This window comes from Cololabis saira, chromosome 12 (genome assembly GCF_033807715.1).
Source record: "Cololabis saira isolate AMF1-May2022 chromosome 12, fColSai1.1, whole genome shotgun sequence".
In the NCBI taxonomy this organism is placed as follows: domain Eukaryota; kingdom Metazoa; phylum Chordata; class Actinopteri; order Beloniformes; family Belonidae; genus Cololabis; species Cololabis saira.
In genome coordinates, this window is record NC_084598.1 from 5,987,292 (window position 1) to 6,003,430 (window position 16,139).

General features: G+C 42.3%; 1 protein-coding gene across 2 annotated transcripts in view; it reads right to left on the reverse strand.

Annotated features, from left to right (window-relative positions):
* Window positions 1-1,326: 1,326 nt before the first annotated feature.
* si:dkey-70p6.1 (uncharacterized protein LOC570575 homolog) overlaps window positions 1,327-16,139 on the reverse strand; it is a 30,938-nt gene continuing 16,125 nt past the window's right edge. Inside the window, exons 3-7 of one of the 2 annotated variants that reach the window (XM_061735263.1) lie at window positions 14,389-14,446; window positions 14,142-14,220; window positions 12,810-13,156; window positions 7,324-7,461; window positions 1,327-3,729 (exon numbers count right to left, since the gene is read on the reverse strand). In XM_061735263.1, the coding sequence (XP_061591247.1) occupies window positions 3,193-3,729; window positions 7,324-7,461; window positions 12,810-13,156; window positions 14,142-14,220; window positions 14,389-14,446 (1,159 nt within the window). In that variant the 3' untranslated portion in view covers window positions 1,327-3,192. Of the gene's footprint in view, window positions 3,730-7,323; window positions 7,462-12,809; window positions 13,274-14,141; window positions 14,221-14,388; window positions 14,447-16,139 lie in introns of both variants that reach the window. The other variant, XM_061735262.1, reaches the window with a different exon arrangement.

Genomic DNA, 16,139 nt, shown 5'->3' on the forward strand with positions numbered 1-16,139 from the left:
GGCCATCATCTGAATGATAATTCTGGTCCACACATTAGGAATAAAAGAAACGGAGAGGAAAAAAAAAGATGTTTAATTCCTACTCCTATTCATTGCTTAGAATGAAATGTACAAGACTCTCTCTAGAGCTTTATACAGATTAGAAATGAGATGGGATTTGCTTTTATTTGTATGTAATGTTAATACACGGGTCACAAGTTAAAGTGAGCTTGGATCCATGAACAGCTGGTGCAACGCTCCGGGTTCACGCTCAGGCCGCAGCTCCGCTGCGATGCCCTGCAGGGCCTGCAGGGGGCGCTGGAGCTCATAAACCCCCCCATGTGATTTATAGTGGCTCCCTTTGACAAATGTTTTCTGTAGGATGTAAAATGCCCACTGGCTCGACTAAATCCCAGGTTAAAGCCGCGCTGAGATGTGGATGTTTCTGCTGCTCCGCGTCTTGGTGACTGAGTTGATTGTGTCGGCGCTGCCTGATTGGAAGATAATGATGGAAGATAATGGTGTTGTAATTTCAGGGTCACAAAATGAGCAGTAAAACCCCCGACCCCCCTCCTGATCCCTGCTCCAGACCCTGGTGGGTGATGACTGTGGTGTGATCTGTGATGTGCGTCTCTTTTTCCTCTCTGCGTCTGATCATTTCACTGTCATGCGCCCTCAATGAATCCCGCAGCCTCATTCATGCCTTCATCGAGCCATTCATGCTCTTTATGGTGAGATTAGCAGATCCCACGGGCCGTGCGTGTGCCGTGGTGTCACATCCTCACATCCACACACCTCCGTGTTGTTCGGGGCTGCTGCTCGATCACGGGTTCACCCCGACCGACGCGCGCCGGATCTTCCAAGACAGCCGAAGACGCGCTCGCCCATGTGACTGCTGCCTCAAGGTTAACCTGTTACCATGGAGACAGGCCCGCCAATGGAAACTCAGCAGATGGTTGCGATGTTGACTGCGAGCTTTTTGTTTTAAGGGGTGACCTATTTTTTTCTCCTTCCTCCCCCCCCGTTGTCCCTCCACGCTCAGATGCAGACCCCACTACTCTGGCACATGTGCGCACTCACAAAGGGGGAGAAAACACGAGAATATACTACACATACACACCCACTCCCAGGGAAATTAGGTTGAAAAGTTGTACACAAAAGAACACAATACCATTTTATTGCTTTTTTCCCTCTTAGATGTAGAAATATCACCCTCTCCTCTCTATTTCTAAAGATGAATCATTAGGCAGCTTTTAAGTAAGAAAAGCTTTTTAAAAAACTCTGCTTTCTGTCCACTTATAATAAGTGAGACTATGAGATAAAACATGTTTTTTTTAAAGTGCCACTTTATTACAAAAGTATAAACTTGACTGACATTTCATGAATAGTAATCTTGATATAAAACATTACAATCTTTTGCACTTTAGCACTTAATTACACGCTTTTTGAGTACAAGACCCTGTAGTCTGAATAGCAAACACACAACATTAGCTGCCACATTTAACTTAGCAGGGCTTTCCAAGAACACACCGTAGCGCCATGGCTTCCAAAACAACAGAAATACACCAAAGATTTACATTTGCAGCTGTTTTGCAGTTTTTCTGTCACAACATAAGTCATTCCAAAACAAGAATTGAACATAATAGAAAAAGATAGATTTCTTGACACTGATGATATATTTATTATTCTTTCTCTTTTGTCATTTACATACACATTGCATCAACATACATAATCACATTGTTTGCTGGAGATATTTGGTCGAGTAAAGTCATCGTTATTGTTCGGGGTTGGGATGTGACGGACGCGCGTCTCCGCCGCGCCGCAAACCGCGCGCCTCACATTAATTTCTCATTTCTGCGATGTTTTTTTTTTTTTTTTTTTTTCGTTTTTAACACTGATAACAGAGAGAATGTTCATCGATGGGGGGGGTGATAATGAGACGTGACGTTTGCTAACATATATCGGTTCTACTGTGTCTTTCCACGCTGCACTATGGTGAAGCAGATTTAAATGACCACAAGGCGGGGAGTATGATGAACAATCCACGGATGTGAGTGAGGGCTGGGGGGGTGTAGGGGGTGTAGGGGGTGTAGTGGGTGGTGGGGGATGAGCGGACTGTCTCCACGGTTAGGACTCGAGCAGTTCTCTTTGTTTCATCTGTACTGTGTCTGTGCGGGAGAGGACGCGCGTCCCCGCCACAGCCGCACACGCACGTCCACCAGAGGCGTCCTGATCTATACCTGCCTTATTTCTACAGAGAAATAAACCAACACACTAAAAAAAAAACTAAAAAAAAAAAAAACAACCAACGACGATAGAAAATTAAACCAAATCAAAAAAACATTCATATAGAGGTATCACATGACAGTGCTTGATTATTTTTCCCCCCCTCCTTTTTTTTTTTTTTTTTTTTTTTTTTTTTCACTTTTATAGGCATGCAAGTTGTAGCAGGCAAAGTGCAGAAACAGGATCAACAAAGTAAAACACTTCATTTACAGACGGCGGTGGAGACAGTGTTTCCAGTTCATGACGGAGGGAAGTGACCGGTCGACTGTTTGATGCGTAAAATGCTCTGAATCGGTTGAAGACTTTAGGAGGAATGCAAAATGTGTGCAATTTTTTTTTTCTCATAATACTCTCATTAATTGTTTCTCCTTGTCCCTGAGCTTTCTAGTCTTTTGATTAGTAATTCATTCCTTTTGTATCGTTTGAATCCCCATCCTGAATCGCATCTCGTCAATGACAGGGAAGGCCTGGTCATGACAGACTAAGTGCTACTCAAACATCTCACACTATTCTGTGCCTTTCCCCCCCAAATAGAGGTCCTGCTTGGACCTGATATATGACTATTTGAACCTGCTAGAATTAAGGAAGAATTTAAGCTTTTAACTTTACTGTGCTTTGCACATATATCAGTAAAATAGAAGTGCTACTGTTATCTACAGATTGCTCTGCAATGGTCTTGTGCTCATTTATTATTCACTACCTTTGGATTCTTTATAAGGTTTATAGATTGGACTTTGTATTCAGCCCAGGTCATAACAGATCAGCTTTATTACCCCAAGGCCTCTGGAGCCGTGAAAGGCTTGATGTTATGACTTGAATGTAAACAGTATGTATGGGTGAGCATGACAGGGGCCCAGCCTCAACTCGTCGTGGCGTTAGCTCAGCTCCTTGTTGGAAGGAAAGTGGGGTCACAGTGCAGCCGCCGCCTCAGAGCCCCGTTACGTACATCTCCATGCCATCGTTGAAGGTGAAGATGGTGGTGGTGCTGGAGGTGGCGGAGCCGCCCTTCAGGTCGCTGATGCTCTCGTACAGGTTCTCCCCCGGCAGCAGCAGGGCTTTGGCGGGCAGGTGTTGCAACTTGGGGGTCTGTTGTGTCGGCGGCGGGGGCGGGGGGTGCTGCTGCTGCAAGGGCTGCTGGGCCTTCTTCCTGCGCGGCCGCAAGGTGGCACATGTGTTGGGGGGCCTCTCCCGCTTCCAGCCGCCGCCTTCCACGTTCTCGTAGGCCGGGTCGCACTCCTCCGTCCCGATGGACTCGTAGCAGTGGTCGTCGAGGGGCCCGCCCATGGCCTTGCCCTCCTGGGGGGCCCACGTCTGGGGTTTGACGACTACGCTGAACCCCCCGTCTCGATCCCGGTCCCGGTCGCCCCGACCTAAGGTCCGGAAGCCAAGGTTGGCCGGAGGAGACCCCGGCACGGCTCTCTTCTTTTTTCCAGGCTTGCACACTTTTGAGTACATTTCAGCCACCTGCAAACCAAACACCGAGGTCGGGAGGTTAGTTACTGTAGGAAAATGCTCATCTTATATCTTTTATAGAGCCAGAATCAGCTGCCGGTCATCTTAACTTAGTCTCAAATGGTACAAGGAGGAAAACAGATCACACCGTATCATGGAAAGGACAGAATGCATGAATCAAACCACCATCAATGAGCAAGAGTTGCTTCCCAGTTGCTTCCCAGTGCATTTCATTTTCGAAAAAAACAGGTTTTCTGGCACTAGTGGCCTTTATTGGCAAAGTAAGTGGACTGGAAACGTGAAGAGAGGGGGTGGGGGGGAAACATTTGGACTGAATCATTAGTGTCCTGGCATGGACTTGATCTTGTAACCATAAAATACAAATATGTGGGTATACATAATAAATGGATTGTACTTTCGTAGAACTACGATAGGTCTAAACCTCAGATTTCATAGCGTTTGGGAAGTGTGGTCAGGTGGTCCCATCTCCAAGCAACTAAATGTGAAATCTGCACATCTGTTTGTGCATCGTTACTTTTTTACGCTCTTCTTCTCCGTCACCCAGGACTTGTTGCATCTCATCAGCTCAGTGTTTGGTGTTAGTTCCCCACAGAACAATTAACGTATTTTCTGGACTATAAGCCGCACCTGCATATAAGCCGCATCTGCTCTATTAAAAAAAAAGATATGCAAGATATTTATGTTGTTAGATTAGATATTTACTACATGTACAGAACAATTTTGAACTGTAAATGATGTACATGTTTGTACCTAAATAGATCCTTTCCTACACTGCAAAAACTCAAAATCTTAATGAGAATATTTATCTTATTTCTAGTTAAAATGTCTCATTTTTAGTAAAAAAAAAAATCTCATTACACTTAAAACAAGACTCATCACTGGAAAAAACAACAATTTTCACCTGTTTCAAGTAGATTTTCACTTAAAATAAGTAGAAAAATCTGCCAGTGGAACAAGATTTTTTTGCTTGTAATGAGAAGATAAATCTTGTTTCACTGGCAAATTTTTCTACTTATTTCAAGTGAAAATTTACTTGAAACAGGTGAAAATGGTCAAATAACAAGTTATTTTTCTGGTAATGACTCTTGTTTTAAGTGTAATGAGATTTATTGACTAAAAATGAGACATTTTAACTAGAAATAAGACAAATATTCCTGGTAAGATTTTGAGTTTTTGCAGTGTAAAAGTGTCTTTTAACACGGCAGCAACTTTGCTGATTAAAACGGGACAGAACCAAGAGAAAATAACCAGTATTTATTTATCTATTTATCTGTTTGAAATCTGCTTCTACCTACTTCTATCTGCTAAAGAAGAAGTAGCGTATTCTTCTTTGCATTTATTTTGTCTTAGTTTTGATTCTAATTCCGGTTAGAGCGCCCCGAGCGGTGGAAGAAAAATCCACACAATAGCCGCACCTTTGTATAAGCTGCACGGTTGAAAACCTATGAAAAAAGTAGCGGCTTATAGTCCAGAAAATATGGTATTTATTTCTCTTAGCTATCTGTGCATTTGGATAGGAATGAATATATAATTTGGCAGACCCCCGTGACCCCCCAGGATTAAACGGGTATAGAAAATGGATGGATGGATAGTTAGATGTTAAAACACAGACTGGGCTTGTTTTTATCATTTAAATGTTCACTTTCTGTTATTAAAAGACAAAGGAGACGTTACAGCAGCACTGACCTACTTATATTTTTAATTATTAGACACTTCAACTGGAATAGATTGGAAGCAGTGTCTAATGATTTTGGAGTGTATTTTGAATCGATAAATGTAATTGTCTCTGACAGTGGTTTGTCTCTGTGCCGGTTCCTGCTCATCCCAGCGCTGCTTTCACACCGACAACCATGTCTTATCACAAAGATTCAACATAACTCTGGGATCAGCTGTGACGGGTTCTTTGTCGTAGAATAGAAACACATTTCTTTTTTTACTTCTGGACTGTGGTAAATGTGAGGTCGTTAGCCCGAACACCCTCACATATTCATGTTAAACTGATCTCTGCGTGGCTGGCGTTGCCCTGGCTTCCACCAGCCATGGAGTTTCCTTTCATTCTCATATTAATTTCAGTCTGGCTGCAAAATGCTCACGCCCTTGCTGAATTTATGACTGAGCCTCAAACTTACACTTCTGAAATAGATTATCATTAAAATCCCTGGTTATTTGTGTATATTGACTGTAATCAGTATTTTATTTGCAAATTTTTCCTATAAGTGTTGTTAAAGGACTTTGCTCTACATTTCTGCTTAAAGATAGATAGATAGATAGATAGATAGATAGATAGATAGATAGATAGATAGATAGATAGATAGATAGATAGATAGATAGATAGATAGATAGATAGATAGATAGATAGATAGATAGATAGATAGATAGATAGATAGATAGATAGATAGATAGATAGATAGATAGATAGATAGATATGTAGCATTTGAAATGTTAAGAAATTATTACTCTATACCAGGGGTCGGCAACCCAATGTTTTAGAGCCATATTGGACCAAAAACACAAAAAACTAATATGTCTGGAGCCGCAAAAAATGAAAAGTCTTGTATAAGCCTTAGAATGAAGACAACACATGCTGCATGCTGCATGCATTAGTTATAACTGGGAGAAGATTTTTTTTTCATTATGCATTTGAGAAAAAAGTCGAAATGTTGAGGAAAAAAAGTCGAAATGTCGAGATTAATGTTGGAGTACAATTTCGAGAAAAAAGTCAAAATGTCAAGGAAAATGTCAAAATGTCGAGGAAATAGTCAAAATTTCATGAAAAAAGTCGAAATGTCGAGATTAAAAAGGAAAGGAAAAGGAAAGAAAAAAAGAGAAAAAAAGAAGAAAAAAGAAAAAAAAAGAAAAAAAGGAAAAAAAGAAAAAAAAAAGAAGAAAAAGAGAAAAAAAGGAAAAAAAGAGAAAAAAAGAGAAAAAAAAAGTTTAAAAAAAGAAGAAAAAAGAAAAAAAAAGAAAAAAAGGAAAAAAAGAAGAAAAAAAGAAGAAAAAGAGAAAAAAAGGAAAAAAAGAGAAAAAAAGAGAAAAAAAAGTTTAAAAAAAGAAGAAAAAAAGGGCGGCGCTAAAGAGCGGCACTAGGGCGGCGCTAAAGAGCCGCATGCAGCTCTAGAGCCGCGGGTTGCCGACCCCTGCTCTATACATTTGAATCCAGTTATCATTCATTTGCTGAACTACTGAAAGTAACATAAAAACATTCGTAAGCAACTGAACAAATAACTGAACTCCTCCCAGTCTTTTGGAATGAAATTAGCACTTGCAATCTAGTTAAAGGTCTTTTTTGTCTCCTATACAGCTAATTGTATTATTATTATTATTAATCTAATTGTTCGTTCACTAGAAGATTCTTCTAAGCAGAGATGCAAAATGTACATTTGTTACAAACAGCCTGCTGGGGTTTTAAAAGACTGGATCAGTTTAAAGGTGTTAAAAGGATAGAAAGAGCTGGGTCACGCACATATATAAGTGTGATGTTGAAATGTTTTCTCTAGAGAAGAACATGAGAAGTTGCAGAGCTGCAGTGACGTAACCAGTGAATGACAAACACTGTTTTGCACGTGATGAGGAGTCTCTACTCACTGCAGCAGCAGACGGTGGGGTATTCTCCGCCGTGTGAGCCGCCAGCGGGGCCAGGGCTTTATTTTGCTGCGCGAGCATGTCATCATCCTCCGGAGGCTTCCAGATGTACTGCTCTCCGTTGCCCATAAACATCACTTCCTGTCAGCGGAACAACACAGCAGATTTGGGACAGAGCTGGTCAAATGTTCCTGCATGCTGATGCACCGACTAACAGGTTTCTGTGAGTCTAAAAACCTGTATTTCCAGAATAGATGTAACATGGATGACAAATTAGCCACCTTCAACAAGAGCTGTGGTGCTGCTAATGTGCTAGACGGATTTCTTACTGTGTGGAATAGATTTTCCCTGAAAGGAGGAGCCTGTGAGGAAGCAGGTGCTTCTAATTCAAATGAGTCAGTTGCATCACGTTGCATCATCCAGGAGAAAATGAGTCCTGAACAGAGCTGTGAGCAATCTGCTTACACATGTAGGCCCGTGAACCGTGCGTGGAACCGAACTCAGGTCACAGCAGATACCGCAACCTCAGTGACCTCGTGCAAGGCAGCAAACGGTCTCCCGCCGGCACCTGGAGGGGAGCAGAGTCTAACATCTACAGTGAAAGCAGACAGGCAGCCCTGCAGCCCCGCTGCTGAGAATATAGGAGGGAGCTGACGCTGCTGAGGGGGTAAATACCCCACCATCACCAAGAACTCCACAGAAATAAACACCGCCCAGCGTCCCGGCTCCACAGAGACTCCTGCAGGAGCGCCAGCAGGTCACAACCATGCATGAGCTCACTAAATGCAGGGAAACGACAAAACTGGCAACAATTGCAGCCACATACGTACTGTAGGTCCTCTGCAGCATCAACTCATATGGAAACTAGGAATGGGCGATATTTTACCGTTCACGATAAACCGTCAAAAACAATTCCCCACGCTAAGAATTTGTCATCTCACGGTAAAAATGATAAATTCCCGTTGATGATGTTTTTGTTTAAAACTGATTTATGGTTCTGTGTGAAGGAAGGAAGGAAGGAAGGAAGGAAGGAAGGAAGGAAGGAAGGAAGGAAGGAAGGAAGGAAGGAAGGAAGGAAGGAAGGAAGGAAGGAAGGAAGGAAGGAAGGAAGGAAGGAAGGAAGGAAGGAAGGAAGGAAGGAACGAACGAACGAACGAAGGAAGGAACGAACGAAGGAACGAACGAACGAAGGAACGAACGAACGAAGGAACGAACGAAGGAACGAACGAAGGAACGAACGAAGGAACGAACGAAGGAACGAACGAAGGAACGAACGAAGGAACGAACGAAGGAACGAACGAAGGAACGAAGGAACGAAGGAACGAAGGAACGAAGGAACGAAGGAACGAAGGAACGAAGGAACGAACGAACGAACGAACGAACGAACGAACGAAGGAAGGAAGGAAGGAAGGAAGGAAGGAAGGAACGAGGGAACGAGGGAACGAGCCAGAAAGAAAGATTCCCGTTGATACGTGTTTGTGTAACAAACATGGCGGATCTGAGTCATTCCAGTTTTGCAGTTAATTGGTTTTTATCAATTCAATTTAATTGGTGTAGTTTAGTAGCATTTAGTATATAGTGATAGATTTATAGTTACAAAGGTGGAGTTGAATTGGTATTTTTTTTATCGTCATTTTTATCTTTATCGGGATAAATGCCAGAAATTATCGTGATACATTTTTTAGTCCATACCGCCCAGCCCTAATGGAAACCCCCCCCAGATCCTGGTCACGGCCCCCAGACCACCAACCGTAGGGGAATATGGACAACTGGTGCTGGCATGGAGTCATATAATAAAATAATTATCATCAAAGCATTTCTTACACAGAAAAAGGTGTTTTTACACTCCTGTGACTAATGTGGTGTCAGTAGGGCTGATGTGCACGAGGCTGCAGCTCCGTCTTTCTTATTTCTGTCCCACTCCGACCTCTGCAGAACCGCTAACTTAACCCAACCTAGCAGTTAACGTCCTCTCCCTGTCCAGTCATCACTCATAAAACAGACCGCTACGTCTGCCGTTCAGGCTCAACACTAAGAAAATATCTACTTTACTTTTGGAAACTGATCCTATTCAGTTATAGATTGAGATTCAGCTCCAGTGTTTTGACACTTTTAAGTGAGCTCTGGAGCCTCTTCCTCCTGTCAGATGTCTAACTGAATTTACTCGGTATAATTAAATAGGAAAACAGCTGTCTATATTAGATTAGCTGCTGCCGATGTATGTCAGAGCCAAAACAAAACGACGAGACCGAGAGAATTATCTACGGCCGTGCGTTAAAGCGCAGACACGAGGACAAGATAACATTTCTGCTGCAATTGAAAAGAATGAAGTAAAAGAACCTTGGGCCACAGTCATTAATGCAGTCGTCTACAAATCAGCGTGTCTTCGTGGTGCAGTCAAAGAAACGCCGTTACTCCATTCAAAGGCCCATAATTGCATGTTGGCACTTTGCAGAAAGGGCACTTGAATTACTCTCCGAGCTTTAGAAGAAACTGTTTCTTGATTTCCTGTACACAGCAATGCATGATAAGGAAATGTGTAAATGAGGAATAGATCCTTAACAGCACCGTTGCAGCCCAACATGGTGACGGCGGAACGATTCCGTGCATCTGCTGCGTTAGCCGGGAGACTAATTGGGAGGAAAGGGAAGATGGATGGAGAGAAATGCAGCCAGTTTGAGCTGCAGAGCTGAGGATCTCAGGATGACGTGAAGCATCACCAAGAAAACACACGGCTGTGCTCGGAGTGCCCCACCCAACCTGGAGGAGGGGGAATCTTTCTACCGAGAAGCACCAAACGACCGGAATAACTGCTGACCCGAGCTTGTGGGACCATTCAGACAAGTCGGGAGGCCAACGCTGCTAAAAATACTGAGCAAGTTTCCAAGGTTTCCAAGATTTGTTGTATTTCAAAACTGCTAAATGTAGAAAATACTTTTTTTTATTGCCTTGAGTTTTAGGTTTATAGCGATGTGGCAAAAAATGAAATGATGTAGCTGTGGAATAAAGACTTATTTACTTGAGTCACATAAATGACTAAATGACTGTGAAATAACTTTCACTAAATGAAGCCACAACAGTCAAGTTATTAATAATCTTTTCCTCATTCATCCAGGCCAGTTTCATTACTTTTATTTTTCTAAATGATTTTTTTGAACCACAATTCAAAGCAATGTCTGATTTTCATGAGTCAATGTTCAGTAAATTATCAATTTGTATTATTACTTTTGTCATTTTCAAATTATTTCAGGTTTTCTTTCTTTTAGGGAAGAGGACCAACAAAATTGTCCACATGTATACATGTTTGTTTTAATCCTTTATTTTAGACGTAGCTGCTGGGTGTTTTCTCTGAAATTGCATGCTCCACATCCATTTCCCTCCAGAGATTTACAGTAAAGACGTTTCCCTGGAGTTCATGGTTTGGTCTTTGTCTGGGTCAGATGTGTAAACGGTAGGACTGTTAGACGCCTCTCTTAACTGTCTGCAGAGGTGGTAGTAACGAGTTACATTTGCTCCGTTACATTTACTTGAGTAAGTTTGGGGAAATGTTGTACTTTTAGGAGTAGTTTTGAATCACTATACTTTTTACTTTTACTTGAGTAGATTTGTGAAGAAGAAACTGTTCCTCTTACTCCGCTACATTAGGCTACATTGAGCTGTTACTTTTCTTTTATCCCTTTTATCCGCGTACGCGTCAATCTCATGACATCACTGGGTGATTCTTTGGGGAAAATGTTTGTTTTTGCATGTTTTGTCACATTTACACAGACTCAAACACACACAGAGTTTCTATGAGTTCATGTTTGTTCTAGTTCTGCCTGGTTAAAAAAGAAAAGTACAAAGGCTTGAAATTTTGTGCTACTTGTGCTTAATTTATTTTTTATTCTGTTATTATTTTATTCATTTTATTATTTATTAAAGTGCTTGAATTTCCTTTAAGATTATTTTAATTTAAGCTATTTTTTATTTTTTATTTATTTTATTGATTTAATTTGCCTGAAGATGATTATTTCGTACTTTTGTCTGTTTGAATGGTTGTGTTAAAAAAATAAATCAGACGTTACTCAACAGTTACTCGGTACTTGAGTAGTTTTTTCACCAAGTACTTTTTTACTTTTACTCAAGTCGTTATTTGGATGACTACTTTTTACTTCTACTTGAGTCATATTATTCTGAAGTAACAGTACTTTTACTTGAGTACAGTTTTTGGCTACTCCACCCAGCTCTGACTGTCTGGTTCCTCGTGTATTGGACACGTATGAGGCATATCTGCAGATCTAGTTTAAACAGACACTTAAAGTGACATTTTAATTTCACATAGACCCCTGTACACGTTTCAGTGTACAGGGACCTCTGGTTCATCTAAGGAGTAGCGCCGGCTCATCGCTGCTGCTGCTAAAGTCCCACCACACACCAGCATCTGGTCCTGACTGGTGTCAGTCAGGACACAGGGGTTACGTTGGGTACCAGTCCCAGTGAAGGTCCCGTCTGTGGGGACTGAAGAAGCTGGAGCCCTCACATCAAACCCTTGACTGAACTCATTATTATGAATGAGCTTAAGGAGTTACCAGCTCTGACCACGGGGTCGAGCTGCAGCAGGAAGTCTGAGAGACCGAGAGGTGAAGCTTCACTTTTGTCACTATTTTTAAAACATGTTTGACTCATCGTTTGGCTTAATGTTTTTCTGCCACTAGGGGAGTTTTTACCTGCCACTGTATATGTTATGTTTATGTAATAATTGCTCGGGGTTCATGTTCTGGGTCTCTGGAATACGGTGGCCGAGACCCGCCATTGCTGAAAATAAAAGTAACGCTGCAAACAGAAACAAACGCCGCTGCAAATAAAAGAAACGCTGCAAATAAAAGAAACGCTGCAAATAAAATAAAAAAACGCCGCAAATAAAAAAGCCACAACGGAAGTGAATTACCGGGGACTATTTATGCCGATGCACCGGTGTTGCACATTAAAAATGACACGTAGCGACGTTGAACACTAACCTTTTCACTTATTTTCTCATTCGTCGTTCTTCTTATTCCTCGCTCTTCTTATTTCTTCCTTTTCACTTATGTTTTCATATTCTTCTTCTCCTCCTCTCACATAAAAACACTGGTGCATCAGCAAAAACAGTCCCCGGTAATTCACTTCCGTTGTGGCTTTTTTATTTGCGTCATTTATTTTTTTATTTGCAGCGGTGTTTCTTTATATTTGCAGCGTTTCTTTAATTTTCCGCAATGGCGGGTCTCGGCCACCGTACTGGAAAGATCCTAGAGACAACTTCTGTTGTAATAGACACTATATAAATACAATTTTATTTAATTGAATCATCTGCAGAATAGGCTAAATGTTTGTTTCTTTTGAATATTGAATTGACTGAATTACGACGTTTGCTGAGTGGAGGGGAACAGAGACAGCAATAAAACGCTCAAAACAATCTTTTCAGATCAAAACGGAGGAACCGCCCGAGCTGTGAAACATGTGAGTGTACCCACCTTTGGGAATGACGGGACATTAAAGGCATCAACGTTTCTGCGGGGCAACTTTGTGCTGTGAGGGTGTGGCGGGGGAGGAGCGGGGTGTGACGGGGGGGCGTGCCGCGGGGGCGGCGCCGGCGGCTCCCCCATGTCCGTCCCGCTGTCCCTCTTCTGAGGCGCCTTATCGGCCTTCCTCAGCTTCCTGACGCAGGCGTACTCCGCCGTCTCCGGGGGGTGAGGGGCAGACATGACCTGCGCCTCGGGTTCCGCCATCCCTCCTTCCACGTCCCCGTCCGGGTCTGGCGGCGCCGGCGTGTTGGCGGGGACGGCCGGGGGGGCCGGCGTGTCCGTCTGCCCGGCTCTGCCTACCATGGCGTACAGGGCATCGTCAGTACGTGTAGCGGAGGAGCGCTGGCCCACTTCAGAGTAAGTGTGCTCGCTGTCCTCTCCAGCCCCAGACGGGATCTGGGGAAGCTGCCTGCCTTGAGAACGAAGGTCAGAATTAGACCGACGGCTGCACAGCAGCAGCAGGAGGTCCATGCTGGCTGCACGTTTCGTGTGAGACACCTCTGCTAGGCACGTACAGCCTGCTTTTAGCCAGTACCCCCCATAAAACAGAATCCCCATCCTTTGTATTCAGGAAACCGACCTCTGTGGATATGATTGCATCTCTCAGTGGCCAGAGTAATGAAAATCTGAGACTGACAGTCAACTGGGAGCTGACACGGAGGTTTGAAAGTACGCCTCCAAACTGGCCTCATTCCACCGCAGTGGAAGCAGGACAAGTATGAAGCCGAACATATGTCTGTATCTCTTCAAAAACCTCTCAGGCTACTGTCGCAGTGCCCACAAACGCAGTTCCCTGTTGACAGTCAGCGATGCAGCTCCAGGATTGGTCTTGGCACTCTGATTTATGTCTTTGAGATAGATGCGTGCTCGTAAATCTGGCTGAACGTAGAGGAACGGGGCCGACTTGCAAATGTGATAGGAATTCTGTTTTATGAAAAATCTCATCTCTAATATGATCTCCAATCTTGTCAAAGAGTATATTTTATGTGAATTTAGGGCCAGATCAGATTGTGTGAATGAAAAGGTCTGGGGATAAAACCCATCAGCCTCCAGCTTTGGTGCTTTAAGTGCTTTCTAATAAAACGACTGATGTACCTGATGCTTCCGAGAAAAAGCCTTCGCGGCTCTGAAAATGTCCCCGAAATCCACTTAAATGATCTCATGCAGTTACAAAAAATTATAGCTTCTGAAAAACGCTGGCATGTCAGTGGTCCAGGCGGGTTTCTCCAGGTACTGTCTGCAGAGCAAAGGTCAGGGTTCAAATGTGACAGATGCACTCACTTTTCCCATTGCAGTTCATCTTGTTCATCTCAGTGTCTGATTTACTGATGGACCGCAGCTTCGACTGCTTGAGTATACCCTGATAACACACACACACGTACACACACACACACAGGCCCAGTTAAAAACCAATTAAGACTGAAGAGCTGTACTCCGCATGATATTGCTCCCCGGTGAACTGAGTCGCTGGAGCTACCGCTGCTGCAAGACGAGCGCAACACTGAGGAGTGTGTTGGCCGGCACCTACCATGTCCATGAGACGGTGTTTTCCACCCTCGCCGGGAACATTGTGCGTCTTCCCCTTCCTGTGATTAAAAACAACCGGTTGAGAGTCAGAGAGGAGGAGAGTGTCTCAATAAATTTACTCAAGTACCGTAATGCAGTTTTGAAATTCTCTACCAATTCAAAATGTGTTAATTTAGTGCTAATTTGCTAATTTAAAATACAGATAACTCAGCTACTCCAGCAGGGCAAGCACTTGGTGACAGTGGGGTGAGAAAAAAAACATCTCAGGAAGACTTCCAGCAGATGTAACCTACAACATTTAATAGGGGTGTAACGATACACTAATCTCACGAAACGGTACGATACACGACATTGAGGTCATGATAACGATACGATATTATAGCAGTATTTTTTTAACAACCTTGAATGAGGAACATATGACTGGAAAAAATTGTCTTTTATTTGAAAGACACAAAATACAAAACAATACTGTACGTTTGCCCTATTGTTACCGTTTGTAATGTTTTATAACTGTTTAAGTTTTAAAGAGAAAGCCAGGCCAACCATTTTCCACAAACTGAACTAAAAGTAAATGTCAGGTTTGCATTATGATCTTCAGTTTCATACAAGTACAAATATTTAGCCACAAACTGAATAGTTTCTCTCATGTATGATTTGACTTTTTTCTTTTCCAGAAATTTAACAACTAAAATTAAATAAATAAATAAATAAAAGTAAATAAGTACATACAATTTTACATCATAAAAAAGATTGATTCATGCTCACCTTATAAGTGTAAGAGGAGAGTTATTTTTTTAAGAAGGTTATTTTGGTAATTCAGGGTTCATTATTTTATAAATATATTCTTTATATTCTGATGTAAATCAGGGACTATAATGACACTAGTCAGTTTATCTGTAGTGATTAGTCTGTTTTAGATTGGGCGGAGTGATACGCCACAGTACGGCACTAGGTGCTGTGTTGATGTTCTAAAATCCTACACTGTTGAGGGACATTAAAGTACACTGGAACTCAGCAGAAGTTGTCCCCGTGTTTATCCTACTCACGACCCCAAAAAGGTTTAATTTAATAAGGTAAGGCTTAACTCTACACCAGCCTTACATAAGTAAAAGTTCAGAGCTCAAACCGGGACCTCAAAACGGTACTAGTTTCTTCTGAGCGGAGTCAGATTTTGGTCCGTAGGTCGAGGCGCGGTCGTCACGCGTTACTAGTCAACACAATAGATTAATATTAATAACCCAATATCGCGATAAAGTTTTTCACCTCCACGACACGTTTCGTGACATTTTGTATCGCGAAATTTCGTGGCACGATATATTGTTACACCCCTAACATTTAACTATAATCGTTCAAATTTCTTCTACTTTTTTTACAATATATTTCACAAAATACCACAGAAATATCCTGATCTTTCCTGATAAATTCTGCTCTGCAAAATCATTTCATGGCCTTCCAGGTTAAGTTCAAGTCTCTTTAAAGGGTGAGCCACATCTGGACTTGGAACTCCTAGATGACACGATCAAAAGTTAAGCGTGACCGTGACTCCACCTCGACCTGCTAAAACAGGAAAGTGCTGCCTGTGCATCAACATGACATCCTAATCTAATTTTATCATAAATACACAGTGGTGGCCGTCAGGGCCAGCAAGGCCTTCTCTGCTGGCCTAACATAACCAGAAATCATGATCATAATTATGATAATTTACTTTCCCTAAATCTAAAAGTATTCATATTCTCTTCATGTCATATTCTG